This window comes from Lepidochelys kempii, chromosome 6, assembly GCF_965140285.1.
Source record: "Lepidochelys kempii isolate rLepKem1 chromosome 6, rLepKem1.hap1, whole genome shotgun sequence".
In the NCBI taxonomy this organism is placed as follows: domain Eukaryota; kingdom Metazoa; phylum Chordata; order Testudines; family Cheloniidae; genus Lepidochelys; species Lepidochelys kempii.
The window spans coordinates 31,209,765-31,237,337 of NC_136385.1; the positions used below are offsets into that span (position 1 = coordinate 31,209,765).

Below are 27,573 nucleotides of genomic sequence, written 5' to 3' on the forward strand. Positions count from 1 at the left end.
TGCTATACTCTTATTATTCAAGCATGGAATTTCTATCCAAAGAGATTCTGTAGTATTGTTTAATTCATTTAAGATTTGTACTTTATCTGACTGTGATTTCCTTCACACATATTGGCACTCCCCCACTGGCATGACCTACTCTGTGATTCCTATATATTTTGTCCCCTGGTATTACCACATCCCATTGACTATTCTCATCTCACCAAGTTCCTGTGATGTCTATTCTAGCAGTATCCTTATTTCATGCCAGGCACTGTAGTTCACTCATCTTAATATTTAAACTTCTGAGATTTGTATAAAGAAAAGGAGGACTTGTGGCACCGTAGAGACGAACGAATTTATTAGAGCATAAGATTTCGTGAGCTACAGCTCACTTCATTGGATACATCTGATGAAGTGAGCTGTAGCTCATGAAAGCTTATGCTCTAATAAATTTGTTAGTCTCTAAGGTGCCACAAGTACTCCTTTTCTTTTTACAGATGCAGACTAACATGGCTGCTACTCTGAAACCTGAGATTTGTATATAAGCACTTGCACATTTTGTCAAAATTCAGTTTCTTGCCTTCATGTGTTATCTTTAAATGGGACTTTGTACTTTTGACTGTTCCTCACTAGCTCCTACCTGTTCTTTACCAATTCTTTTCTTATCCGCTTTACTAGGATATAGAGTTTCCACTTTTAATAAATTAATCTGTAAGGGATGTCTCCACCTGAACCATGTGTCGCTCCACAACTGTTGGCTTTGCCCTTACCCTTTTGGCTATGTCTACACTACCGTGGTAAGTCGACCTATGCTACGCAACTGAATAACATAGCTGGAGTCAACGTATGTGAGGTCGAGTTACCACGGGGTCTACACTGCAGGGGTCGATGGGAGAAACTCTCCTGTTGACTTACCTTACTCTTCTCATCGGGGTAAAGTACAGGGGTCAGCTGGAGAGTGATCTGCTGTCGATTTCGCAGGTCTTCACTAGACCCGCTAAATCGACCGCTGATGGATCGATCTCAGAGCATCGATCCTGGCTGTAGTGTAGACATAGCCTTAGTTTAAAAAAATCCTCCACACCTTTTTAATCTTGCATGCCAGCAGTCTAATTCCATTTTGTTTCAGATGGAGCCCATCCTTCATGTATGGGCTTCTCCTTTACTAAAAGGTCCCCCAGTTGCTAGTAAACCTAAAACCTTTCTCCCTACACCATCATCTCATCCACACAGTAAGATCCTGCAGTTCTGCATCTTTCTTGCCCTTCGTGTGGATCCTGAACCATTTCAGAAAATGTTACCATGGGGGTCCTGGCCTTTAATCTGTTATCTAATAGCCTAAATTTGGCCTCCAGGACCGCTCGCCTACCTTTCCCTTGTCTTGTGAAATATGCAACCTTCGCATTTGGCAGGCAATTTACCATGCTGTTCTCCCAGTCCTCACAAACCCAACTATCTATATTGCTAATAATTAAATCCCTCATTACTGTAGCTGGCTCTTGCTAGTAACTCGGGTTCCCTCCCTGGGTGAGGTATCCTCAGTGGAAGAGGATACCATGACATCATCTGGAAGAAAGGTCCCAACTATGGGATTGTTTCCCTCCACTCCAGCTTGATGATGTCCTTTCCCAAGACTTTCATCCTCCTTGACAGCAAAGAGGCTGTCAGACTGAGGGTGGGACCTTTCCATTGTGTTCCTGAAAGTCTTAGCTATATACTTCTGTGTCCCTTAGCTCCTCCATTTCAGCGTCTTTGGCCTCAAGCACCCGTATTGCATCTCTGAGGGCCATGAGCTGCTTTCACCATATGTGTACATACACCACCTGCCCACAAGGCAAGTAATCATACATGCTGCATTCAGTGCAATAAACTGTATAGCCCCCACTCTGCTTCTGGACTTCTGCCTGCATTATTTTTATTCTTGAGGGGGATTTATTGGTGGTGGGGGGGAAGAGTGGCTTGTTTGTCTGCTTGGTTGGGTTTTGGGCGGCGGAGAGGTGGAGGGGTTATTGGCCTAAGATTAGAGTGTGCGCGCTCTCTCTCTCTCTCAACCTTCTTATAAAACTGCCCTGTTTGCCAGCACCTCTGGCAGCTTAGGTGCTGGCTTCTTAAAACCCTGCTCTGCATGAGTTAGTCCTCCTCCCCGCTTTTTAAGGGATTCTACAGGGGTTTGGGTGTGTCTATGGATTTCTGTTATTCCATAAAAAAAATTCTGCTGAATATAATTTTGCAGTTAAACAAAAATCTACTAATTCTTCTGAATCCAAAGATAGACTTCACAGTCTGATGCACTACACCACTGTCTTCTTGAGTCTTCAGACTGACTGTATCGGGTCAGATTTGAAACAACTTCCAAAGTAATAAATTGAACTCTTCAAACATGAGTTGTACAAAATTAAGCTTGACTGAAAAAAATTCCAATTTAAATCTGTTTTTTAACTTTCTTTTTCTTACAGATTAAAATTCTTGGTGTTTTCTTTATTTCGTCTCAAGAGTTCCTGGCCAATGCTTATGTTTTGGCTGTCCTCCTATTTTTTGCCCTTCTATTGCAAAGGACAATTCTCCAGGCATCATACTATGTCGCCATTGAAACTGGAATTAACTTGAGAGGAGCAATTCAGGTACCCAAGATGATGATAAGTAACATGTCTACATAGGGAAAATGCATACATACTAGAAATACAACCGCTGTAATAGACTCATAGGTTTAAATTCTACTTAATTATATCATAGTAAATTGGGAGCTGTCCCACCGAGATAAATGAAACAAAAATGTTCCTATCCCCCATCACACCATCAGCCCTTCTAGTCCAGTATTTGGCCTCTAATAATGGGCAGTAATGGATGCAGAGGAAGTACAAGGCCTCAGAAGTTGCTGGTTATGGAGTAATATGCTCATAGGAGAACTTTATTCCTAACATTCTCATTTAGAGATTGTATGCTCTGAATCATGAGAGTGCAGTGGCACCAATTCCGATATATTTGGGGGGAGGGGAGGAATTCTGGTTCCCCTCCCTCTCAGCAGGGACCTCATTCTGGTCCCTGCTCATTTTCCATGCCCTCCCCCCAGACCCCCTTGCTGGGACCCAGAGTCTCCCTCGGACAGGAAGTCTCCTCTCTCTCTCTCACCCACACAGTACATAACCCAGTGCCTCCAGGAGTCAAATTCTTAGAGGACTCCCCTGTGCTCTGCCATATTGGAACAGACTCCCTGTGCACTTGATCGCAACACCATTGGCCCAGCCACATTTCTGTCTGGATGGAGGGGCTGGGCCAAATTTCACTCATGTTGTGACCGTGCCTCTGGCAGTAGCCTTTTGCTGATTTAGTACAGGACTACTGCTTTAAAGTAATAGGGCCATCGCCACCTTCAGTTCTGTGGCCTATGGAAGTTTGAGTGCAAAAACCTTTGGGAAAGGGGTCTTTTCCCCTCCCGATACCCCTAATTGGTGCCACTGAGTTATTCTGGATTTACAGCAGGGTAACCAAGACCAGAATTTCTGACTCTCGTAACAGAGAGAGTCATCAAAGAAGTGGGTTTCCATAAAAGACAAATAATCACCCAAATTGAACCCATTAGGATGTTATGTGGGCCTTGTACAATAAGATCCTTTGTTACAATTTGCATTTAATCATCTTATTTACCGATTTCATATGGCTATCGATGGAATGTTTATATATTTTAAACTGTGTACTGTAATCTCTGGTCATGTATAATAAAATCAAATATCTATATGAATTAAAATATCAATAATATTAAAAGAAATCTTCCCTCCATGGAAAAAGAAATAAACCTTCACCCTTTTGCAAAAAGTCTTAGTATACAGATGGGCTTTGCAATATACCTCAAAGGTGAAGAAATTCAGTGTTTGTTAGATTAACTGGGGAAGTTAATTCCAAAGAGAAGCTGTAAAAGATACAAGAGCAGAATTCAAAGAGCCCATCAAAATTTTACCTGAAGCAGAGACTTAAAACAATCGGCAGAGAAATTTTAAAAAACCACAGATTTACTAGAAAAATTCTCACTGAATATTCAGCCCCATGTTATGTCCTGGAATAGACATATTATTTGATAGCGAATTTTAAAATATCATCCTTGCATACATTCAGCATGTTGACTAAGGATCATTTACACAAGTCATAATAAAGTTATGCTCTTTCAAGAAGTCCATAATTGGACTTATGGATTGTTATTACATGGAATACTGGTTATTTATAGATAGTAAGGTTGAATGTACCTTAGAGGGATCTAGATTTTAAAGTATACTAGAGCTCTTCTAAAAATTGTGATTATGTAAACAATGAATCTTTAAAGTGTCCCTTAAATGTATTGTGCACATAATTCTGCCACCATTCCACTGAGAAATGTCTTATTCCAAAAATAGTGTCCATTGAAATCAATAGGACACCTTGAAAAATACATTACTACTCAACATGAGTGACGGTGGCAGAACCAGGCTCATAATATTATATAACTGTAAACACTGGATCAGAATGACTTTATTTGCTATACAGAGTTCTGCAGTTAGAAAAATTCTAACAGTAAATGGAATAATTAATTGTAATGTTATAAGTTAATATTGCTAGATACACTGGTCAAAACATACCCTAAGAGATGTGAAAAGTCAGCCCGATAGTAATTAGCATTAATTAGACCTCCTATCCATTCAAATACACTAACAGCCACTGAGAGTACCCATTTATTACAAGGACTCTCATTAGCTGCCTTATTATTTAATCCACTTCTGATTATCCATTATAAATTCTTCTTAGCTGCCAGATCTCTGGATTCCACCCATTCCAACCAGTACTGCCCTGGTTAGAGCTGATCAGAAAATTTCTGTGAAAACAGAATTTTGATCCAAAATGTGAGGAAATCACAAATGTTTGGTTTTTTACCAACCTGTTCTCCTCCTCCTTAGCCTGGTTTCCCACGTTGTCCACTACTTTTAGCTGTCCTTAAAACTACCAATAACTATGAAAGGTACTTAAAATATCGTTGCCAGAAACTGATACAAAATTCCCTAAAAAGGTTACTGAGTTGCTGGAAATAAGTGTGCTTGCCAAACACTCCTTCCAGGATAGTTGTCACAAGCTAAGATTTTTGTTCCCTGTACTGTATGTTACACAAAAGTCCAGCTCGCGAAGAAATTCTGTTGCCATTCCAATGGAGAGCTTTTAGCAAACATCCTGGCGGCAGGAGAATGAAGATCATCAATTTGCCTGGCAGTCTTCCAGCCTATTGAGGTTTTTGGATACGTTCTCTTTGCTATAGTTTCTCAATTTCCTGGCAACCTTCCATTTCCTTTCCTCCCTCATACAAATCTGCACCTGTCCTACATGGCTTAATCCTTTGTGATTTATGGCTGGCAACTGAATGCAATGGATACTTGGAATCTGGGTGCCTTTCATCAAATAAATCTCATTAACAGCCATGAAGCCAAGCTGTATAGCTTTAGTACCTAAACTGAAAATCAATTGGTAAAAAGTGCTTCTCAAATATTGCATATTACTTATTTTCTGAATCATGGAGCCTAATTCTCCCCTCTCTTAACAATGGTTTTTAATTGAAAGGAGCATTAGCCCAACTATTTTATTCATCTGTGAGCTTGTGAAATTTTTATTGCAAATCTAGAGTTAAATTCTCAGATCCAACACAGTGAAGATCAGCACAGCAAAGCAGATCCTCTGGCTGGGTGAGGCCTGAACCAAACGTCATAGAAAGTTAGAGAAGCAAAAGTACCACAGACAGGACCAGCTCTCCTTGCAGAATCGGTGGTTTCCATGAAAGTTACCAGTAGGTCCTCGGGCTCTTTGAGGCTTCACCTCCCTAGTGGGGAATATTCAGCAAAATGTTATAAATCTGATCTCTCAGAGTTTTCCATGGGAGTGGAGGACAGAAGGTTCGGAAATTTTAAGTCCCATACAAAGAGTTCCTTGCACACATGCACAACTCCCACTAAAAGTAACAGTTTTTGTTATTTAAAGTTTGCAGGACTAGGGCATTTTTCTGTTTGTAACTGGAGGTCTTGTTTTGTGTATGTTCACTCACGCTTTTTGGCCACCTTTGCTGCATTTGTCTTCTAAATAACAAATTGGTTATATTTTAAGATCAGCCCTTCACGTGGCGGGAGTGTCTCTAAAATGCAGAAACCAATCTGTTTTAATGGTAACGTAAAACAGTCAGCACTGTCAGATTTTTCTCTGAACATGAAACTTAATGTTCTAATTTCCAGACAAAAATATACAATAAGATTATGCAACTGTCCACTTCCAACATGTCTATGGGGGAAATGACTGCAGGACAGATCTGTAACCTGGTTGCCATAGATACAAACCAACTGATGTGGTTCTTCTTCCTCTGCCCTAACCTTTGGGCTATGCCTGTGCAGGTAAGAACATGGAATGTTCATATGTTGTTACTGTACTTACGCCTATAGTGATCATTCGCTCCTGAATTTTATTGAAGCAGGGAGAACAAGAAGATAGAAATAAAAATGTTATAACAAGGATAAAAGAGGGTTTTCACTTAGAATGTCATAAATTTCCTCAAGAATGTGTAGGTGGTGGTTGAAAATAGCATGTAAGTTGGCAGTGTGTTAGACTTGTATTGGGAATTAACTCTTGGAGTGTTGCCAAACAAACTTAGCTTTCTGCCACAAATACCATCAGGTGCTGCCCCTTATACCAGTTGCATTACTTTGATGCACCATCACGTTCACTGCATTGTGACACAACAACAAAGGGGCTAACCATAGAGCATTACAATCACTTGTTTTCTGAATCTCAATGGTGACCCACTGGAAGATGTAAAGGAAGCAGGGGCTTATTGAAATCACTTAAGGCTCAATCCTGCATTCTTTGGTCATTCAACAAAACTGCCCTCCAGGGCATGCCAAACTCCCCTGAAAGCCTAAGGACAGTAGGAGCTGGCTTTTTTTCTCTTAAACATCTATGCTCATTAGCCTGTCTTAAGCTGTTTTCAAAAACATATTTTAAACATTCGTCTTGAATTTTAGTGTGCATGAAAGTGGGAAACTAATAGCACTGGTCACCACGGGTATTGTACAGATGGGCACTGTGTGTACTTCCTACCAAATCCCTCCTGGTACAGCTCATTCCACCCTGATTCCTCTCCTATTTTAGCCCTGGATCTCTGTCAGTCATAGAGTGCCAAGGTCCTGTCAAACTGCACAGTATTTTGTTCTGGCTTTTCTTTGTGGATAAATGTTTAACAGGAACTAGACGCAGACCACTACATTTATATCCCAAAATATTATTTGATGCCTTGCCCCAGAGGATAATACATACGCCCACTATTCCTACTCCTCGAAATATCCTTCAGGGCCATTACATTTTTACAACTCTTTCTTCTTGTGAATTCCAGACAGACCAGATAAAAATCTGGAAGAAAACATAGTTGTTTCTACACAGACAGCTGTGTTCTTTTGGATACCTATTTGGCCTAATTTGCTACAGTATTTAGCCTAGCCAAAAGCTGCATACACACTGTAATATGTGGGATTGTAGTACTAATAATTTCAAATGATTGTGGCTGTTGTTTTACACAGGTGCCTTTTTAATGTATCCAGATACTATAACTAGCAGCAAATCCCAATCACAGCTCATGCTCATGAAATTGCACAGCTTTGCTTGCCACATGAAATCGGTTTGCTATTTTATCCTCTCCTGTTTCCTTGCTCTGATCTATATACATGTCCATCCACAGTTCTTTACTCTTCTTTTTCCACTTGTACAGTACTGCCACCACCAGTTGTTGGCTCTTAATTGCCCAGTTCTGAAGCTCTTATGCATGTGTAATGCCCAGTGAAATCAGGTTTGCTTGCATCAGGGCTTTAAGACGAAGAAAGCACAAAGTTCCTAAGTGTCTAACCCACTAAAACAGAGAGAGAGAGAGAAAATTACTTAGTTTGGAAAAGTCCATATTTAACAAAACCATAGAAATCTCCCAAACTCCTACTGGGAATTTCGAGAGGAGGTTGATGGTACTACAGTGTCTCTGTATGGAAATTATTTCATCTGACATAAATACAGCAACTCCGATTGTATTTGTTGGGCTGCTTTTTTTGTTTTTGCCAAGAATTCCCCCCTGACAAATATAAATTCTCAACAGTGAAAGAGACAACAGACTCTAAATTAATATGCTGCTTTTTAAAGTAGACAATTCAGTTTCGAGTACATCAGTGATATTTCTGTTCATACTGCAAAGGTACTCTGTGAGCAGTTACATAGGGGATGGTCTGGATAGTCTAAAAGTCAGAAGAATGGATGTAGTCTAACTCAGCTGCTCTGAGCTTCATGGTGATTACTCCTGCCCCAAGCAGGTATAATTTCCATGAGGGTATGCATGAGGATACAGCTGGCGTGAACATATGGGTATTGATGATGTAATCATCCATTAGGTATTGAGGGAATAAGGCTACTGGATCAGAAAAAAACATTTTGTATAGATGATACCACAATAGTCCAGTGGATAAGGCACTGGCCTTGAAGTCAATAAATCTGGATTTTGGTGCTGCTGCTGTAACCTTTGGCAAGCCACTTTAACTTCTCTATTCCTATGTGTCTGCATCTTTAAAATCAGAATAATGATTCTTATGCCCTCTTTTGTAAAGCACTTGGAGATCTAAGCATTATTATTCAGCTTCCCTGGAATTCTAATTTGCAATAAAAGGCAGCTATTTTATGCTCCTGCCTTTATAGACTTTCATTTCTCAGGGAATTGGGAGGTACTAGTTTGCAATTCCAATATTTTGAAAACTGCAAGGGCAAAAATGAAACAGTCAAACAATATAATGTCTGCAGAGCTCAAGCAAAGCCCGTTCCTAAATTCATACCAAGATCTAAATGTGTGTAAAATTTAATGCAAATAAATCATTTACTACTTTTTATTATTTATAAAATGCGTTTTAAAAAGAAAAGTGCAAAAATTGTCTTACATTTTCTCCACAAATAGAGCATTAATTATTGCATCACTAAAATGTATGTTTCACTTTAGAATGATTGCCATAAATAGGAGTTTCATGTGCAGATTAAGGGCATGGTAAAGACCCCAACACAAGAGTGCTTGGCATTGCATGGGCAATACAATGGATTCCCTCATCAAATCTTTTTCCCTCGCTTGGTTTGTCACTTGCACAACTCTCAAATCAGACTGAAGTAGCTATAGCTAAGTTTGTCAGTCAAAAGAACAGAGGGACTTATTAATAGGGTAGATGTTGTAAAGAAAATGTTATTTCTAGAGCTATTTAGGAAGTTACTGATTAAACATTTTTTCATCAGAAAATGCAGATTCATTAAATAGGTTTCTCAGGTCCAGGATGGAATTTTTGGTGTGTGAATGAGTCTAGAATAGCCATTGGCCAGAATAGCTAGTAGCCAGGAAGTTAGAGCACTGACCTAGGATATGTTCTGGGATATGGGTGACTGCTCTGTTCCAGGTTTCAGAGTAACAGCCGTGTTAGTCTGTATCCGCAAAAAGAAAAGGAGTACTTGTGGCACCTTAGAGACTAACAAATTTATTTGAGCATGAGCTTTCGTGAGCTACAGCTCACTTCATCAGATGCATGTAGTGGAAAATACAGTGGGGAGATTTTATATACACAGAGAACATGAAATAATGGGTGTTACCATACAGACTGTAACAAGAGTGATGAAGTGAGCTGTAGCTCAGGAAAGCTTGTGGCACCTTAGAGACTAACAAATTTATTTGAGCATAAGTACTCCTGCTCTGTTCCAGGTGAGGGCCCTAACTGTGTGTGTGGGGGGGTGCGTGGGTGGGTGAATTGAAAGATCTCTGTTTCATCCCAATTGTGGACCAAAAACAAATGTTGAAACCTCAAAACTTTTCACATAATAGGATTGTTGTTTTCCAGCTATACCTAGTTCTTTTTCACAACAGTGTCTTTCAGCACTTCCTCATCTGCCCCATTTATGATTATTGTTGCCAGTGTCTGGACTACAGGAATAAATTGTCATGTTATTGTACAGAAAAATGAATTGGCTCGTCAAAAATGGGAGGGTTGAATCAAACAATTATCTGAGCAAGCAAAGCAATGTTATGCATTGAACCCATTTCCCTCTACTGCAGTTCAGAAGTTCTATTTAACAGTCAGTGCTGGGAGTGAGGAAAGGTCAAGTAAAGTTACTTCATGTGTTACTGAACTGAATGTTATTAGAAGACCATGTGGAGAGGAAGAAGTGATGTTTTCTGGATTAGGAAGCTTTATTTCTTCCTTTGCAATCCAATTAATCATTTCCTCTTGAAATGCCTGGAGAATGCTCACACTTTTGAAATATCTAATGTATTACCTTACACTTTCTGTTATCATTCTAATAATATTGTGCTTGATTGAAGCTCTTCTAAGCCATGACATGAGCGAGAATAGGAGGAATTCTGGGTGACTCGGTGGCAAAACTCCCATTGACTCCAACAGAAGCTGCATCAGACCTCAGATGTCAAGTTAATGCATGAGAATTGAGAATAATGTCTATTGGCACAGAAGGGAGGCTGGCTATGCAGAAAGCCGACTAAAATACAAGTAGTAAACAAATTACAAAGTAGCAGCTATTTTTTTTAATTGCCTTCATGTTTAGGGCCAGATCTTCATCTGGTATAAATGACGACAGCTCCATTGGGCTCTTCATGCGCTAATGTCTGGTTTACACTTGAAAGTAACTGTCCATTAGGCAGTATGATTGATTTTTTAAATTTTACTAATACAGTTATTCCAGTACAAGCGCCATTGTGAATGCACTTGCACCAGTATAAAGAAGAACTATAGCATAGTTATAGGTTTCAGAGGAACAGCCGTGTTAGTCTGTATTCGCAAAAAGAAAAGGAGTACTTGTGGCACCTTAGAGACTAACCAATTTATTTGAGCATGAGCTTTCGTGAGCTACAGCTCTGATGAAGTGAGCTGTAGCTCACGAAAGCTCATGCTCAAATAAATTGGTTAGTCTCTAAGGTGCCACAAGCATAGTTATAGTTACCCCCTTGTGTGGATGCCATTATATCAGTATGTTCCACTTTAACTATACCTGTATCATTAAAACAGTGCAACTTTCTAGGGTATAAAAGGCCTAACATGTGACTCTCAACAAGTATAAGTAAAATGTTTGTACAAAGAAATATGTTTTTTAAACTTTTTTAAACCCTGAATTTCCCTGATATTGTGGGAATAAATGAGAACCTGATCATTATTGGAGCAGGTGGGGGGCGGGGAGAGAGAGAGAGTGTGTGTGCCCGTGTGTGCATGCATGAATATTATTTCCAGCAAAGCTTGTGAGGACAATTATAACTGAAAGTAACTGTATTGAAGAGATGGCGAAAGGCTGGTTGTTCGCTCTTAAAAGAAATCTGGATGTTAGAGCACTGTGTCCATTCGCTGTAGAGTTATCCTGCAACAAACACACAGAGTGAATTGTACCCAGATAAAAAGGCACTGCTGAAGGAGCTTTGAGACACATAGAAGAGTCCGTGTCTTTGATGAAAACATAAGGCTAGATTCTCAGTTACACTCTGGCCCCCTCCTGCACTAGTCTGGCAGTGCAAAAGGGCTGTAATATGGGTGTAAGTTACATTTACACCTACTTTAAGGCTCCTTTTAAACTGCCAAATCGGTGTCAAGGGTCCTCAATGTGACTGAGAATCAGAATAATTTTGTTTTGATTGTATGTAAAGGATACAACAATCCTTTAGCTTTTGAAAATATTGTGTCCAATATCAGTGAGTGTTATAACTTTCCTGTCAACCTAGCAAAAAATATATCTACATTAAAATGCATTATTATCTGACAGTGTTCTGCAGCAAATCAGGATAATTCCTGTGTTGTTGTAGCATACTGAATGCACTGTGCTATAGAAATCAATGAATTCTGCGTCAGGTTTGTCACACTCCTCTCCAAGATGCCTTTGCCCTACATCCATTCATTGCTTTTCCTAATAATACAGCATGAGCACTTTAAGGGATGCTCAAAAGAGTCTTCTAATCAAAAATTAAACAAACCAAGCAATTATTTAAAGCAAATTAATTTTTACTTTGGAGAAACTTAACCAACATTTTAGTCATTTTCATGAGCTTCATAACTTTTCCTTGATTAGAAGATTTATGCATTTATATATTTTTTTCTAAAAGTGTATGGACTTTGAGCCTATCTTTGTTCCAACTGAAGTGAATGGGAGTTTTGCTACTGCTTTCAGTAGCTGCCTGATTCAAGCCCATTGAAGTCAATAGAAAGATTCCCTTGAAGCAGTATTAGGCCCTGTAAGGGCTTTTACCTTTCTGCCACAGATGTCAGTCTTTCTCTATGGAAAATCCCACATCCTTAAACCCCCGAGTCATTGAGAAGGATAATTTATATTTTTACAAACATACTTTACTTTTAAAACCATACAAAAGGCAGTTACCCACTGGCTCTAAATATGTACCCTCCTCGTGAAATATTCAAAACACTAGGTTTTTATTCATTTGTAACAGAATCAGTCGTAGTAATGAGTTTCTTGGTCATGATAAAATGTCCTAAATATCCCTGTCCTGGGCAGAGAAGAGCTTTGAGGTTTTGCTTAAAGGAAGTTATGTAAAGTTTCATTACAGGATTTTTTAAAACCATGATCCTCTGGGAATTGTGATAGAACTACTTGCTAGCTGCCAGATAACATTTGAATGAGCTGAGAACAAGGACGAGTTACTCTTCTAGAGAGACAAGGTGGATGAGGTAATATCTTTTATTGGACCAACTGATAGTACCTCTAATACCTTGGTACCAACACAGCTACAACAACCCTGCATATCATGATTATGTGGTGTCTTATATGATGAGGATTAGAATTCATTGCAATAATAATTAGATGTTTCAGCTACTAATATCCACACCCTTGTATTGCAAAGGTATTTTTGTCCAATGTATGCTTTGTATATTGAAGACATTTATGTCTTGTATCACAGTATGGGGCAGAAGGTGAGGATAGGATCACTTTTAATCAACTGTAAAGTACAGGATCATAGTCCTGCTGTCCCAGATGCTGGCCACTCCCACAGTGAGGACAGTGAATCTCATGAGTTTGCAGAGCACAAAGTTTGTCTCTGTGGCAGATAAAATAAATGGGTTTCCCCCTCCTCTCTCTGTTCCATCCCCAGAATCAGTGGATCCCCTGAGAACTGTATGGACCTTGGCAGTCCACAAAGGTTACGGCTGTCTACTTGGAGTTCCTGTGCCTTTGCACTGGCTTCAAGAATACACGAGGTTTCTGGCCTTTGTTGGAGCTGTGCTGCCAGGCTCCTCCTCACAAAGAGTTCTATGGCGTGTTCACAGCCTTCCAAGACTCTCTCTTGGGTGGGAGGATCTGCCCCTTACTGATTTAGGGCCTCTACCTACAAACAACTCCATGCAAGAAACTGACATTGAGGTCTTCAGTGGCAGTTCTACAGTGAAACACACCCTACTGAAGTCAGTGGAAAGAATCCCATTGACTTCAGCTTGCTATGAATCATGCTCATGGAAGACTTGTAGGATCACACCCTTATGACTGCAAACAGTTTGTAAAGTGTATTTCAATTAATATTTAACTTTTTGTTCCTAGAGGATTCCCGTCCAGCGTGTACTATTCCTCCCTTATACCTTTCATGACTCTGTATTTTTCTAAGTAAACGCTGCAATTTTTTTAAAAGTATGCATTGTCAATTTTTAATACATTTTAAATAATCTGCAGAGATGTGCCAAAGGATTATTCAGAGGTGTGGGGAGGGGGAAAGGCTGCAAAGGGTCAAAGGAAGCTTTGCATTAACCCACTGAAAAAGCTCAGATTGTAATGGGCAAAATAAAGAGTCTGTTTTCCTCTCCATATGCACACATAACTCCCATTAATATCAGTGGAAGCTATGTGCTTGGTCTTCATCCTACTCTCCTAATGTGAATGTAACTCTGACATCAGTGGCAGTTATACATGTGTAAGCATTATAGGACTGAACCCATACAGAGAAAACATTAGGCAAAGTATTAGGGAAATAATTAAAAATATAATTTAGTAAACTTAAGGGAAATGGCACATTAAATTGATTTTCTTATCTTATGTCCTATGCCCTCATTTTATGTGGAAGGTTAGAGTTTAGTTTATACAATCTGTGGTGGATAGAATGTCAGTGGCCCAAATTGTTCACACATTTGTACATTAGTACATCATTTCTGGGAACGTCTTGCCTGATGGGTTACATTTATAATGATGTTTATAGGATCTAAGGGAAAAATTCTCCTCTCCAATCTACACTGCAGTTTTATACTTCAATACCTACAGCATAGACTGGCAATGAACGTTTTGTCCTTCAGCTGTTTCCATTCGCTAAAGGACTGTGTGTCTGACATGTAGGATCATGAAACTTCTTACAAGTTTACAGCGGAATTTATCTGAGGTGGAGATTCTCGGTGGCATGAATTCTCCAATGATTTTGTTCCTTATTTCTTTGTACATTATAATGTACAGTGTGGCCTTTGTCTGCAGCAGGGCCATCGCTGCACAGTATAATATCCTGCTCTCTGCTTTAAATTCAAAATGACTAAAATATCAACTGTATTTTTAACATTCTTTAATACTATTCTCTATTGTGGGAAACTGCCACTCTGTGTGTATAAAACCCAATGAATTAAATTAGACTTTTTTGATGCATCATGGACTGAAAGATTGAGATCAAACTTGGAGCTGTAGGTTTCCCGTTAATTTTAAAAAAAAGGGGGGGAGACCTTAAATCTGCCAAAAATTGTGACAAAACTGTGCACGTGCAATAAAGGACACATCATGCCATCCAATTACCATGGCGGGGGTGGGGGTGGCAGGGAAGGGCTGTAGAAACTGTCAACAGCATGGCAAGAAATACCAAATGAAAAGATTTTCAACTATTTTTATTGTTTATTGTAGCACCTATGGTGCTTTGTTGCAGTACAGAGCACTGCAATATTCGGTATATGGTACTATCAGTAGCAGGGAATCCAGGCAGTACAGAAATGTACAGCAAGCTTTTCTAAACTTCTTGCAATCGGAGATTAAAAACACACAGCCCACCAATTGAAGAAGATCCTTGTATGTTTATTTAGAGTCACACTGGAACATCCATATTTTTCCACACCAAGCTGTGCTTTTTCTACCAGTAGTAAGTTAATGGGACTCTGAGCAGAGTAAATTGACCATAATGCTGGGTTTGGTTTGGGTTTTCGTTTTTGGGGGTTTTTTGTACTTTGGCTTGACCTCTACTCCGCCCATCTTTGTTCAGACCACATGCCTTCCTTGGAGATTGCATAGCTTTGATGATTTTAAACACTTTATGTGGTAGGTTAGCAATGCAGCATATCAAGCAGAACTCCCAGGGTTGTACATGAAACCCTGAGGCAGGCTTTGTCATAGTGAATTGCTGTTTTTCAGCACACAATCCAGGGGCACTTATGGCCTTCACTGTCTGCTTATTCTTTGTTGTGCGTATACATTGAGGTAATTCCTTGTCTCTCCGCCCTTTCTTACATCAGATTATTGTAGGCGTGCTTCTGCTCAACTACTTGCTTGGAATCAGTGCCTTAATTGGAGCAGTAGTGATTATAGTGCTTGCACCTGTCCAGTACTTTGTGGCAACAAAACTCTCACAGGCCCAAAGAAGCACATTAGTAAGTATCTCTGGTATTTCTTCATCCGTCTGCATTTAGAATTGCAAAGCGAAGCCTATGACATTGACCAAATACTACCTGGCAAAGATTTTGTAACAATCTAGAATGTCAAGGGCAGGATGTGAAAGTGATGAAAAGAGAAGCAGTAAGGACACAATTTGTCTTAGATTTATTCTCTTAAACAGGGTTGTTTTTTTCTCTTTACAGTAAGCAGCTTGAGATTTGATCATTTTTCTCCTTTCCCATCTTATAAATTAAAACTAAGTCAACTACCATTCTGTCCACTGAAATGCTATTGTACATAATAGAGCCAAATGCTCATCCCATAGAAAGCCCCAAAAATGAACCTAGTTGGAGGGGGGCATAGGGAGAAGGACTCCTTCACTCTAACTCAGAACCAAGTCACAGAGCATAGGTGTGAGAACTATAGGTGCGGGGGTGCTGCAGCACCCCCGGGGTCCCGGCTGCCAGCCACACACGCCCAGGGTCCTAGCTGTTGGCCTCAGTTCAGTGGGGTGGGGTGGAACAGGGGTAAAGGGGTTGGCTTTCAGCACCCTCACTATTAAAAATGTTCCAGCACCATTGTCACAGAGTATCTGTGCAAACACATCTCAGCTGTTACTATAGCCTCTGAAAAGTACTAGCAGCCATGCAACATGATATATGCAGGGGTTTGATCAGTAGAACCCATAGTTTGCATAGCCACTGGTCATCCCTTAACCCTGCCCTGGACTTGCACTTAAATTCTCCCCCACCCAATCGCCTGCACTGCTGCAGCCCAAGTTGCCACGGATCAGTGCTTCACCGCACAAAGAATGTGGAGCTCCCCTCTGAAGCCTGTCCCTATACTCAGTAGAATCACTATTTCATTGCCTCTCCAGCCATGTGAGCCCATTTAGGGGGTCCGGGGACAAGATTTTTCTCCCTTAGATCTACTTTGCCCTCAGTATGCACACGTAGCACTGAGTATTAATGGGAGTTATACATACGTATCCCCACCTCCAAATACCTTTCGTAGTATCAACTCATCTAGATGTGTGGTCTTCATTCCCATATCTGAGCAATAATGGGTTGCCTTGGAGAAAAAAGAAAGAATTTGGAAATGACATATGTGTTCAGTTTAGCACATCATTACTAGCACATTATACAGGAGCAGTCTGTGCTTTTAATTACCATGTAAAAATGTTTATTTCAGATTGTCAGCAGTTACTGAGAATTACTTACGTGGGGATATTTCATTACACAGTGAAAATTCAGCAAACACTTTTGGCACTAGAAGCCAACCCCTTGGTGTAACTGAAAGCCCATGTAGGGGTGAGACTGTCATTAGGAACTAGGTGATTTAGGAGCACTGGTCCCATTGAAAGTCAGTGGGACTTTGTGCTTCTAAGTCACCTAGACACTTTTGAAAATCACACCCCTAGAAAGGGAAAGTTGAATGGACAGAGCCATTGAAGATATTATTGACTGATTACTGTACGCAACCTGCTGTTGACTGCAGGCAGCTTACACGGTGACACAGATCCTCATTAAGGTGCTCTAGTAATCCTCCTTAAATTAATTTACATGTAATTGTTGCAGGAATATTCCAATGAGAGACTGAAGAAAACAAATGAGATGCTTCGGGGCATTAAACTCCTTAAACTCTATGCGTGGGAACACATCTTTCACAGCAGTGTGGAGGAAACCCGGCAAAAGGAAATGACTAGCCTTAAGGCCTTTGCTCTCTATACCTCCGTATCAAGTAAGTTGCTTCCTTATCACACTGATGAGCTCATGTACTGGTACATTATTACCTCCTAATGAGTTTACCATTTCTCAGCTGGCATAGATCCTACCACTTTAGGGTCTGATCCCATACTCCTTACTGTGCACACAGATCTTCCCTTTGATTCAAAAGAGTTCTACCTGTATGAGGTTTATGCATGTGTGCCCTGAATAATTAGGTCCTTAATGGGCTAAAGAAACTAAATATCTAAAAAAATGTCAGTTCAGGTGATCCATGGAATTTTTTCTCTTTTACAAAATGTGAATTTGGAGGTCAGGGTGAAGGACAAATAGCAGCAGCTAGAGGAGGGCTCCCTGGGGGAGTTTAGTGCTGTGTAGCCTGCCTCATCTGGCTCTGCCTATGCTCCCCAATCCTGTGTAGCATCACTTTTTCTATTTTTTTCAGTCTTGAGCCTCACTGGAATGGAGAGTGTCAGTCATGTGATGGTTTTGTGATGTGTGCAAATTAAACTAGCGTTTGTACGTGGGTCTGCAGATTTGAAAAGTCATCACAATTTCTTGTACAGCCCCAGTAATCCAGGATTATCTGAACTTCAACCTACAAAATCTTGTGTAAAATAGTGGATTTAGGGCCTGTTGCTGCACTGTGATGCACTGGTGAAAAAGCCTGCTTGTATAGCACTTTCACTTTGAGAATTGTCTGGCTAGGGTAACTGAGGTTTCTCAGCGGAAGCAGTCTGTATTGCCGCCTGAGGAACAGTAATAGGATCCTATTGGAGTTGGGAAGTGCCAAAGGCAAAGCAGAGATACTTGGTTTTATTCAGGACAACACAGTGTCTTGCTGTGCATCATTTAGGGTTGTAAAAAGTTCCTGTATATACAGACTAGAAGTAATTGCCTAATTGCTGCTTTAACTGGGCCTGTGACTTCATAGGGATTTTTCCTATGAACAGTAGACAGCTAAAAAACCTAGATGGTTTCCTTATGAAACTATGGTGATTCTCAGCAGGATCCTAGCATTCTGGGGATGTGTGAAGCTGCAAGACCCCAAGCAATTTTCAGCATTCCAGCTTTTTTTTTATTCCCTCTTCAATCTTACTTCATTTCTTAGCCTTCTGTAAAGCATTTACTCTCTCTTTGAGTTGAGCTGAGCCAAGCCTATAATTGAAGAGGTTGTAAAAAGTTCCTATAACCTCAGGTCAGGAGTATCTGCACCTTTGCTGCTTTAGCTTAGGCCAGGTTTACACTACAAACTTACATCAGTAGAACTAAGTTGCTCAGGGGTGTGAAAAATCCACACCCCAGAGTTATGCAGTTATAACGACCTAGCCCCCTGGTGTAGACAGCGCTATACTGATGGGAGAACTTCTCCCATCGACATAGTTACGGCCTCTCACGGAGGTGGATTAACTATGCCAATGAGAGAAGCTTTCCTATTAGCACTGTAGCATCTTCCCTAAAGTGCTACATCAGTGCCACTGCAGCTTTTTAAGTGTAGACCTGCCCTTAAGCTGTCAATAGAGCTGCATTGATTTACATTAGCTGATGCTCTGGCTATACGGGGATTATAAAGGCACAGAACTCATTAGTTTTCTCAATATAGATATAAATAGAATGACAGGCATAACCAACATTAGATCTGCTGTCTGGGTTTCAGACGTCTTTTATATATATTCTTTATTTGTTGTTCACATCCATAAGTGAAAACTTGTCAACCTCATTGTCTCAAAGCAATAGTGTAAAAATACAAGTATGTGTCCATACAAATTAGCTCCAAAAATGATGCACCAGTAATAACTTATTAAGAATCACAATAGTGACTCAAAACAGCACAGAAAAATAGCACTATTGTGATATTAACTAGGTGGAGATAAACTTGATGGAGACTCTTGGTTATTATCCTGGCAGTACAAAGCAATGGAAATTAATTTTGGTGAGTTTTGCAGAACACTTGATCAGGTAAACATAATTCATTAGAATGGATAACTCTAGCATTCCAGTCTGCCTGCCTATCAAAATTTCTAAGGTAGTTATCCCTGTGGTATATAAGCGTTGGTATCTATATACCTGGTATCACCATAATTCACCACAATAAAATATATATTGCACCTGAGAATGTAGTAATAATACATGATGATGTCATCCTCACTCTTTTTCTCTATATATAAAGCTATGTGTTGCCTGTGTAAGATTTTATTTTTAAAAGTAAAGGGAAAAGGGTGAGAGATATGTTGGAGATACTTTGTGTGTCACTGGGCAAGAGGAAGGATAGACATTTTTCAGGACAATGGGAGCAGAAGAAATTGGATATTTTCTAGAATTTTTGTTTTTAAATGTTCTGAACGTTGAATCTTGAAGATGGTATCTTATCTATACTTAACCAATAACCTGAACAGGAGGAAGCAGTTGAGTATACCTCACCTTTGAGGGAGAGATTTTCAGTGGATCACAATAAATGCATTTGCAACATTTATGGGTATATCAGTGAGAAGTGGCTTTAAGAGAACCTTCATTTGAATACACAGATTGGTAGTTAAATGTCTGTCACTTCACTCATGTACACAAATGTAGAGTTTTGCATTTGCAGGGAACTGCAGTGGATGTTTCTATTCTTGGAAATAGGCTCTTACCATCGATTTGATAAATTGCCCCTGTCAGAATCAAACCAAGGAGGACAGCTTAGCAGTGATGCAAAGTATTTTCAGTGAAAAGCAAGTTTTGACTTTTTTAACAATGAATTTGTTACCAGCAGCACAACCGCCTCCTGTGAGTTTTCACACAATGCTGGTAAATGAGAGATTCACAAATGTATGCAGTGCAGCTGTAGCATGTCGGTTGCAAGAAAGCTTGTCTCTGTCACCATTAAAATAGTTTCATTTAAAGAAATTAGTTGGCCCCATTGAAATAACTGGCAAAACTCCCATGGACTTCCATAGAATCAGGATTTCACCTCCAGTCCTGCCCACAACAACCATTTTCCCCCTACCCGCAAGTGAATCAGTTGGATAGGTCACTGTTATGATCATATGCTGGAGGAGAATATTGCTGGTGGGCAGTCTGCAGCAGAAGAGGGTCTATCCATGACCAAACTTTGCTGTGTTCTCTGCCTAGACATGCACAAAAACCAAATCTATGTACTTCAAAACTCCCACAGGTAAACTTCAAATACAGTGGCTTAGTGGATTTAAGAAACCCACAGCTACAGGATGCAAATTTCTTAAAGGCCTTAGGAACACATTCCTTATCCTGCATCATAATTTCTCCATATTTCATACATGTGACAACTGTGCAGCAGGAAGGTCATGGGGGACAGAGTTGAGGTTGTTTTGAACTTCAGCACAAAAATTTCATTTTATCTTTTTTTAAATGTAAACTTGACTTTGAATTTTCCAGGCTTTTAAACATTTGTGGGTTGTTTGGGAGGGAACGGAGGGGAGAAATCATTTTCCTTTCAAAAAAATTGCCTAATTATTGATCAATATTCACAATTTAATTCTAGCTTTAACCAAGTTTTTGCCTGGAAATATAAATATATGCAATATTAATTAATGCAAATACTCTAAATAAGAATTAGAGCAACATTAACATGACAAATTCATTTTTTTAAACATATAGAACATGAAAAAATGGAGAACATTTTCAGGATTCATTACAGATCTTTTTTAATGTTTGAAAACAGGAAGGATCGTCTACCAATGTCTAACAGCACACTAAATCCTTCTGGGAGTTCATGTCCAAAAAAGGACAGCCAGGGAGTCAGCCAGAATTGTTTGAGGGTCAAATGAGGACATTCCGCAGGAGAAGATAAAATAACTTGGGAATATTTTTGCTGTCTGAACATTGACTAAGCCTGGTGAGAGGAAAAGACAGGAATGGATATAAATAAAAATTGAGGTTAACCTCTTTCTTTAGTGTTACGAAACTACTGGTATTTTCCTATGATAGATGCAATGAGGTATCTTATAATATGCTTAGGCTTGGAAGAAGTAGATTTTTATCGGTAAATGTCAGTAAACATCGACTTCTTTGTACACACATGAACTGAAGAAAAAATATTTCCATCAATAATATTTGGAATTTACAGATAGGCAAAGTAAGAGAATACTGCTTGAGATCTTCTTAGAGTTTGATTTGAGGATATTTGCTTTGTATATTATGACAGCTGATGTTGACAGTTTCATAGATTCGTAGGTATTTAGGTCAGAAGGGACCATTATGATCATCTAGTCTGACCTCCTGCACAACAGAATTTCACCCACCACTTCTGCGAAAAACCTCTCACCTATGTCTGAGCTATTGAAGTCCTCAAATCGTGGTTTAAAGACATCAAGGAGCAGAGAATCCTCCAGCAAGTGACCCATGCCCCATGCTACAGAGGAAGGCGAAAAACCTCCAGGGCCTCTTCCAATCTGCCCTGGGGGAAAATTCCTTCCCGACCCCAAATATGGCGATCGGCTAAACCCTGAGCATATGGGCAAGATTCACCAGCCAGATACTACAGAAAATTCTTTCCTGGGTAACTCAGATCCCACCCCATCTAATATCCCATCACAGGCCATTGGGCCTATTTACCATAAATATTTAATTACCAAAACCATGTTATCCCATCATACCATCTCCTCCATAAACTTATCGAGTTTAATCTTAAAGCCAGATAGATCTTTTGCCCCCACTGCTTCCCTTGGAAGGCTATTCCAAACAGTTGAGTTTTTAACTGTTATAAAACTTTAATGACAGCAGAAATTGAGATTAAAAACATTAAATAATTATTGTGTGACCCCTTTTAATTTCCTATAACTGTGAAAATTTAAATCAATAAAAATTGAAAAAATGCTTAGAACCCATAATTTTGAACTGTGAAAATGTAAATCAATAATTGGAAACAATGCTTAAAAATAAATATAGATAGCTATAAAAATAATAAAACCCCCAAAAAAATCAAATTCTACCAAGCCAAAATATAAGAACATTAGAATGGATGACTCTACCATTCCAGTCTGCCTGTCTGTCTATCAAAATTTCTATACACATTAAATGACTGCTTCATGGAACAGCTTGGAACCCCCAAGGAAAGAAGCAATGTATTACCTTATGGTCCATCTAGCCCAGCATCCTGTCTCTGACAGTGGCCAGATGCTTCGGAGAATATGAGCAGAACAGGGCAATTATCAAGTGATCGATGCCCTGTCATCCAGTCCCAGCTTCTGGCAGTTGGAGGTTTAAGGACGCCTGAAACATGGGATTGCCTCCCTGACCATCTTGGCTAATAGCCATTGATGGACCTTCCTCCATGAACTTATCTAGTTCCTTTTTGAACCCATTTATACTTTTGCCTTCACAACAGGCCATGGTAATGAGTTGCACAGGTTGCCTGTGTGTTGTATGAAGTACTACTTTATGGTAGTTTTAAACCTGCTGTTTTGTTTTAAAATTTCCTATTCTCATCGGGTGACTGTTAGTTCTAGTATTATGTGAAGGGTTAATAACACTTCCCTATTCGCTTCCTCTATATCTTGCATGATTTCGTAGACCTCGATCATATCCCCGCTAAGTTGTCTCTCTTCTAAGATAAACTGTCCCAGTCTTTTTAGTGGTTCCATACCCCAACTCATTTTTGTTGCCCTTCTCTGCACCTTTTCCAATTCTAATATATCTGTTTAGAGATGGGGTGGCCCGAACTGCACACAGTATTCAAGGTGTGGGTGTATCATGGTTTTATATGGTGGCATTATGATATTTTCTGTTTTAATATTTATCTCTTTCCTAATAGTTTGTACCATTGTTAACCTTTTTTACTGCCACTGAACACATAAAGAAAGTTTTCAGAGAACTATCCACAATGTCACCAAGATTTCTTTCTTGAGTGGTAACAGCTAATTTAGACCCCACCATTTAGTACATATAGTTAGGATTGGTTTTGCTAATGTGCATGACATTGCACTTTTCAACATTGAATTTCATCTGTCATTTTGTGACGTAGTGACCCAGTTTAGTGAGATTCCTTTGTAGCTCTTTGCAGTGAGCTTAGGACTTAACTATCTTGAATAAGTTTGTATCATCTGCAAATTTTGCCATGCCACTGTTGACCCACTTTTCCAGATCATTTATGAATATGTTGAATACCACAAGTCCAAGTACAGATCCTTGGGAGAACCTGCTATTCTCTCTCCATTGTAAAAACTGGCTATTTATTCTTACACTTTGTTTCCTAACTTTTAACCAGTTACTGACCCATGAAAAGACCCTCCCTCTTACACCATGACTGCTTAGTTTGCTTATGAGCCTTTAATGAGGGACCTTGTTACAGGCTTTCTGAAAGTCCAAGTACACTATATCAACTGGATCACTCTTGTCCACATGCTTGTTGGCGTCCTCAAACAATTCTAATAAATTGGTGAGGTATAATTTCCCTTGACAAAAGCCGTATTGGTTCTTCCCTAACATATCATGTTTATCTATGTGTCTGATTATATTGTTCTTTACTATCGTTTCAACCAATTTGCCTGGTACTGAAGTCATTCTTACTGGCCTGTAATTGCCAGAATTGCCTCTGGAGATTTTTTTTTAATTGGTATTATGTTAGCTACTCTTCAGTCATCTGGTACAGAGGCTCATTTAAGCAATAGGTTACATACCACAGTGAGTAGTTCTGCAATTTCATATTTGAGTTCCTTCAGAACTCTGGGGTGAACACCATCTGGTCCTGGTGATTTAGTACTGTTTTAATTTACCAGTTTGTTCTAAAACCTCCTCTATTGACAATTCAGTCTGGGACAGTTCCTCAGATTTGTTACATAAAAAGAATGGCATGGCTGTGGGGGCCTCCATATCCAATATCCTCTGCAACAAAGACTAATGTGAAGAGTCCTTGAGTGATCCTTGATCATCCAATGGTCCCATTGACTGGCAGGCTTCTTGCTTCTGATGTAATTAGCTAGTTGCTCTTCAAATTCTTTTTTGGATTGCCTTATTATACTTTACATTTGACTTGCCAGAGTTTATGCTCCTTTCTATTTTCCTCATTAGGATTTGACTTCCAGTTTTTAAACGATACATTTTTGCCTCTAACCACCTCTTTTACTCTATAGTTTAGCCATGGTTGCATTTTTGGTGCTCTTACTGTGGTTTGTTTTTTTTTTAATTTGGAGTATACATTTAGTTTAAAAACATCTATTATAATGTTTTAAGCTAGTCTTCATGCAGTTTGCAGGCATTTCACCTTTGTGACTGTTCCTTTTAATTTCCGTTTAACTAGCTTCTTCATTTTTGTGTCGTTCCCCTTTATGAAGTTGAATGCTACTGTAGTGGGTTTCTTTGGAATTTTTCCCGTACAAGGATGTTAAATTTAATTACATTATGGTCACCATTTCCAAGCAGGTCAGCTACATTCACCTCTTGGACCAGATCCTGTGCTCCACTTAAGACTAAATCAGGAATTACCTCTTTCCTTGTGGGTTCCAAGCTGCTTCATGAAGTAGTCATATAATGTGTATAGAAATATTGTCTCTGCATCCATTCCGAAAGTGACACGTATCCAGTCAATCTGAGAATAGTTGAAATCCCTCATTATTTTTGCAGTTTCTGCCTTTGTAGCCTCTCTAATCTCCCTGAGAATTTCACAATTGCTGTCGCCATTCTGATCAGGTGGTTGGAAGTATGTTCCTCTTACTATATTCTTATTATTCAAGCATGGAATTTCTATCCAGAGTTCTATAGTTCTACGGTACTTTGGTTCATTTAAGATTTTTACTTTATTTGACTCTGTGATTTCTTTCACATATAGTGCCACTCTCCCACTGATGCCACCCACTCTGTCATTCCTATATATTTTTGTACCCTGGTTACTGTGTCCCATTGGTTATCTTAATTCCACCAAATTTCTATGATGCCTGTTATATCAATATCCTCATTTAATGCCAGGCACTCCAATTCCCCCATCTTAGTATTTATCCTTCTAGCATTTAAATATAAGCACTTGTGCATTTTGTCAATATTCTGTTGCTTGCCTTCGTGTGTTATATTTAAATAGGACTTTTTTTTTCCCCACTGTTCCTCACTAGCTTCTACGTGTACTTTACCAACTTCTTCCCGGTGCTCTTTACTAGGATATAGAGTTCCCTTACTAATAAATTCATCCCTAATATGCCTAATGCCCTTCTTAAAAGAGATTTAAGAGAGTGCTATGTTCAGTAATGACAACAAGCAGATGTCTTTCCCATTCTTGTCAAGCTTCAGACGGGTAGCTGTGTTAGTCTGGATCTGTGAAAGCGGCAAAGAGTCCTGTGGCACCTTATAGACTAACAGACGTATTAGAGCATGAGCTTTCGTGGGTGAATACCCCCTTCGTCAGATGCATGTAGTGGAAATGTCTCTGCCATTTTTTTAAAGGGCCAGCTAATAAATGCAAAGTTCTTGGTTCAGGCTTGTAGTAGTGATGGAATAAACTGCTGGCTTAAGTCAAGTCTCTGACTGCTTCCAAATCATTGGAAAGTCTTCAATTCCTTGATTAGAATGCTTAATATAAGTTTATAGTCCAGTGGCTGGAGCAGGAGAGAGACAAGCAGCTGCAGCCCTAAAGTGACCATTTTGTAACTGGTTGCTGTGTGCTGACATTCTCTCTTCCAGCTGAATGCACTAAGTGGACTGTTTCCCCCAGCAGAAGGAATATGACTGTCTCAAAACTTCTGCATGTTGTATAAATGACTAGTGAAGAATTCTCAGCCTTCTTGATATGCTTTGAAACTTTAAGGTCTGAGTGATTGTCCCTTGTGCTTCCTGTTTGGTCTGGGTTTCCTGTTCTGGGTACTAATCAGCAGCTGGACTGGACCTCTACAGCATTGAGCTTCTAAGGCAAGATAACATCATCTGAGGCCTGACAGGGAGTTTCGAGAGGGAGTTCTCCAGGTGAAGGAGGAGCAAATACGGGACTCTGGGGCTGGAGAGAGAGTTTTAGAAGAAAAATTCCCCTTGTTTGAAGTCTCAATGATGGCAATAACTGTCCTTTGGGGTACAGAGAAGAAGTTCTGATTCTTGCTTGCATATTTATACCTGCCTCTGGAAATTTCCACTACATGCATCCAAAAAGTGGGTATTAACCCATGAAAGCTCATGCTCCAATACGTCTGTTAGTCTATAAGGTGCCACACAACTCTGCCGCTTTTCCCATTCTTGTGGGTTAACTATTGCACAGAGTGACCTGAAGAAAAGCTCTGTGTATGCTTGAAAGCTTCTCTCTCACACCAATAGAAGTTGGTCTACTAAAAGAGATTACCTCACCCACCTTGTCTTTTTAATATCCTTGGATGTTGTAACATGGCTACAACAGCACTGCATATTGCACAAATTGCATAGCTGCATAAATCCCAGGCCTTTCCACTAGTGGGTGCAGGAAGCTTGAGAACAAAATTCTTAATTAAATCAGTGGCTCTTTAAAACAAATTACTAGAATATATATAAATGAGATACCTGTGACCTTTCTAAGCTCACCTCTTGCTATAGTGAGAAAAATATTTAACTAAGGGAAAGGGATTAGTTTTCTTTATTTTTTCAATAGATTTTAAATTTTTTCTCTCTCTCAATTATACTCAGATAGTGAAATAAGACTGGGCAAAACAAAAGCTCAAGTAAATGGGTTTAGATAGAGGAGTGAATAGCTTGTGATGTGACCACAGCTGACTCTGACAAAAACAAGCAAGGTTCTTCCTATGCTTCCAAACAGATAATTAGTCATTATGTAAAGTTGTTAGTTTATATTCATGTCCGGTCTGAAAGTGGACCCCAGCCAGAAGCCACACATTCTTTCCAGTCCCCAACCATCTGTGCTTAATAACCTGGCCATACTGGGGAAATCAATGACACCATACCACAGGAGGGACCATACAGCTAGAGGACAGAGAGGAAACTACAGTTCATTATTTGTATTGCAGCAGCACCTGTAGGCCCCATCATATTTAGGCACTGTACAAATACATATCAAGAGACAGTCCCCATCCCAAAGAGGTTACAATCTAAATGGACAAGACTGATAAAACAAGTATTATTATCCCTATCTCCTAGATGAAGAATGAGTCAGAGAATCAAGTGACTTGCCCAAGGTCACAGAGGAAGTCAGTGGCCGAGCTTGGAATAGAAGCCAAGTCTTCTGAAGCCCAGGTCACAAGCCTTAATCACAAGAACTCCTTTTTTCCCCACTATG

At 39.6% G+C, this 27,573-nt stretch overlaps 1 protein-coding gene across 4 annotated transcripts in view; it reads left to right on the top strand.

Moving 5' to 3' along the window:
* The window catches only part of ABCC8 (ATP binding cassette subfamily C member 8), a 135,515-nt gene that overhangs the window by 28,807 nt on the left and 79,135 nt on the right, over nucleotides 1–27,573 (top strand). For all 4 annotated transcript variants that reach the window (XM_073347373.2, XM_078853180.1, XM_073347374.2 and 1 more), the window contains 4 exons: nucleotides 2,439–2,603; nucleotides 6,219–6,374; nucleotides 15,516–15,650; nucleotides 17,232–17,394. In XM_073347373.2, coding sequence (XP_073203474.1) covers nucleotides 2,439–2,603; nucleotides 6,219–6,374; nucleotides 15,516–15,650; nucleotides 17,232–17,394 — 619 coding nt within the window. The remainder of the gene's footprint in view (nucleotides 1–2,438; nucleotides 2,604–6,218; nucleotides 6,375–15,515; nucleotides 15,651–17,231; nucleotides 17,395–27,573) is intronic.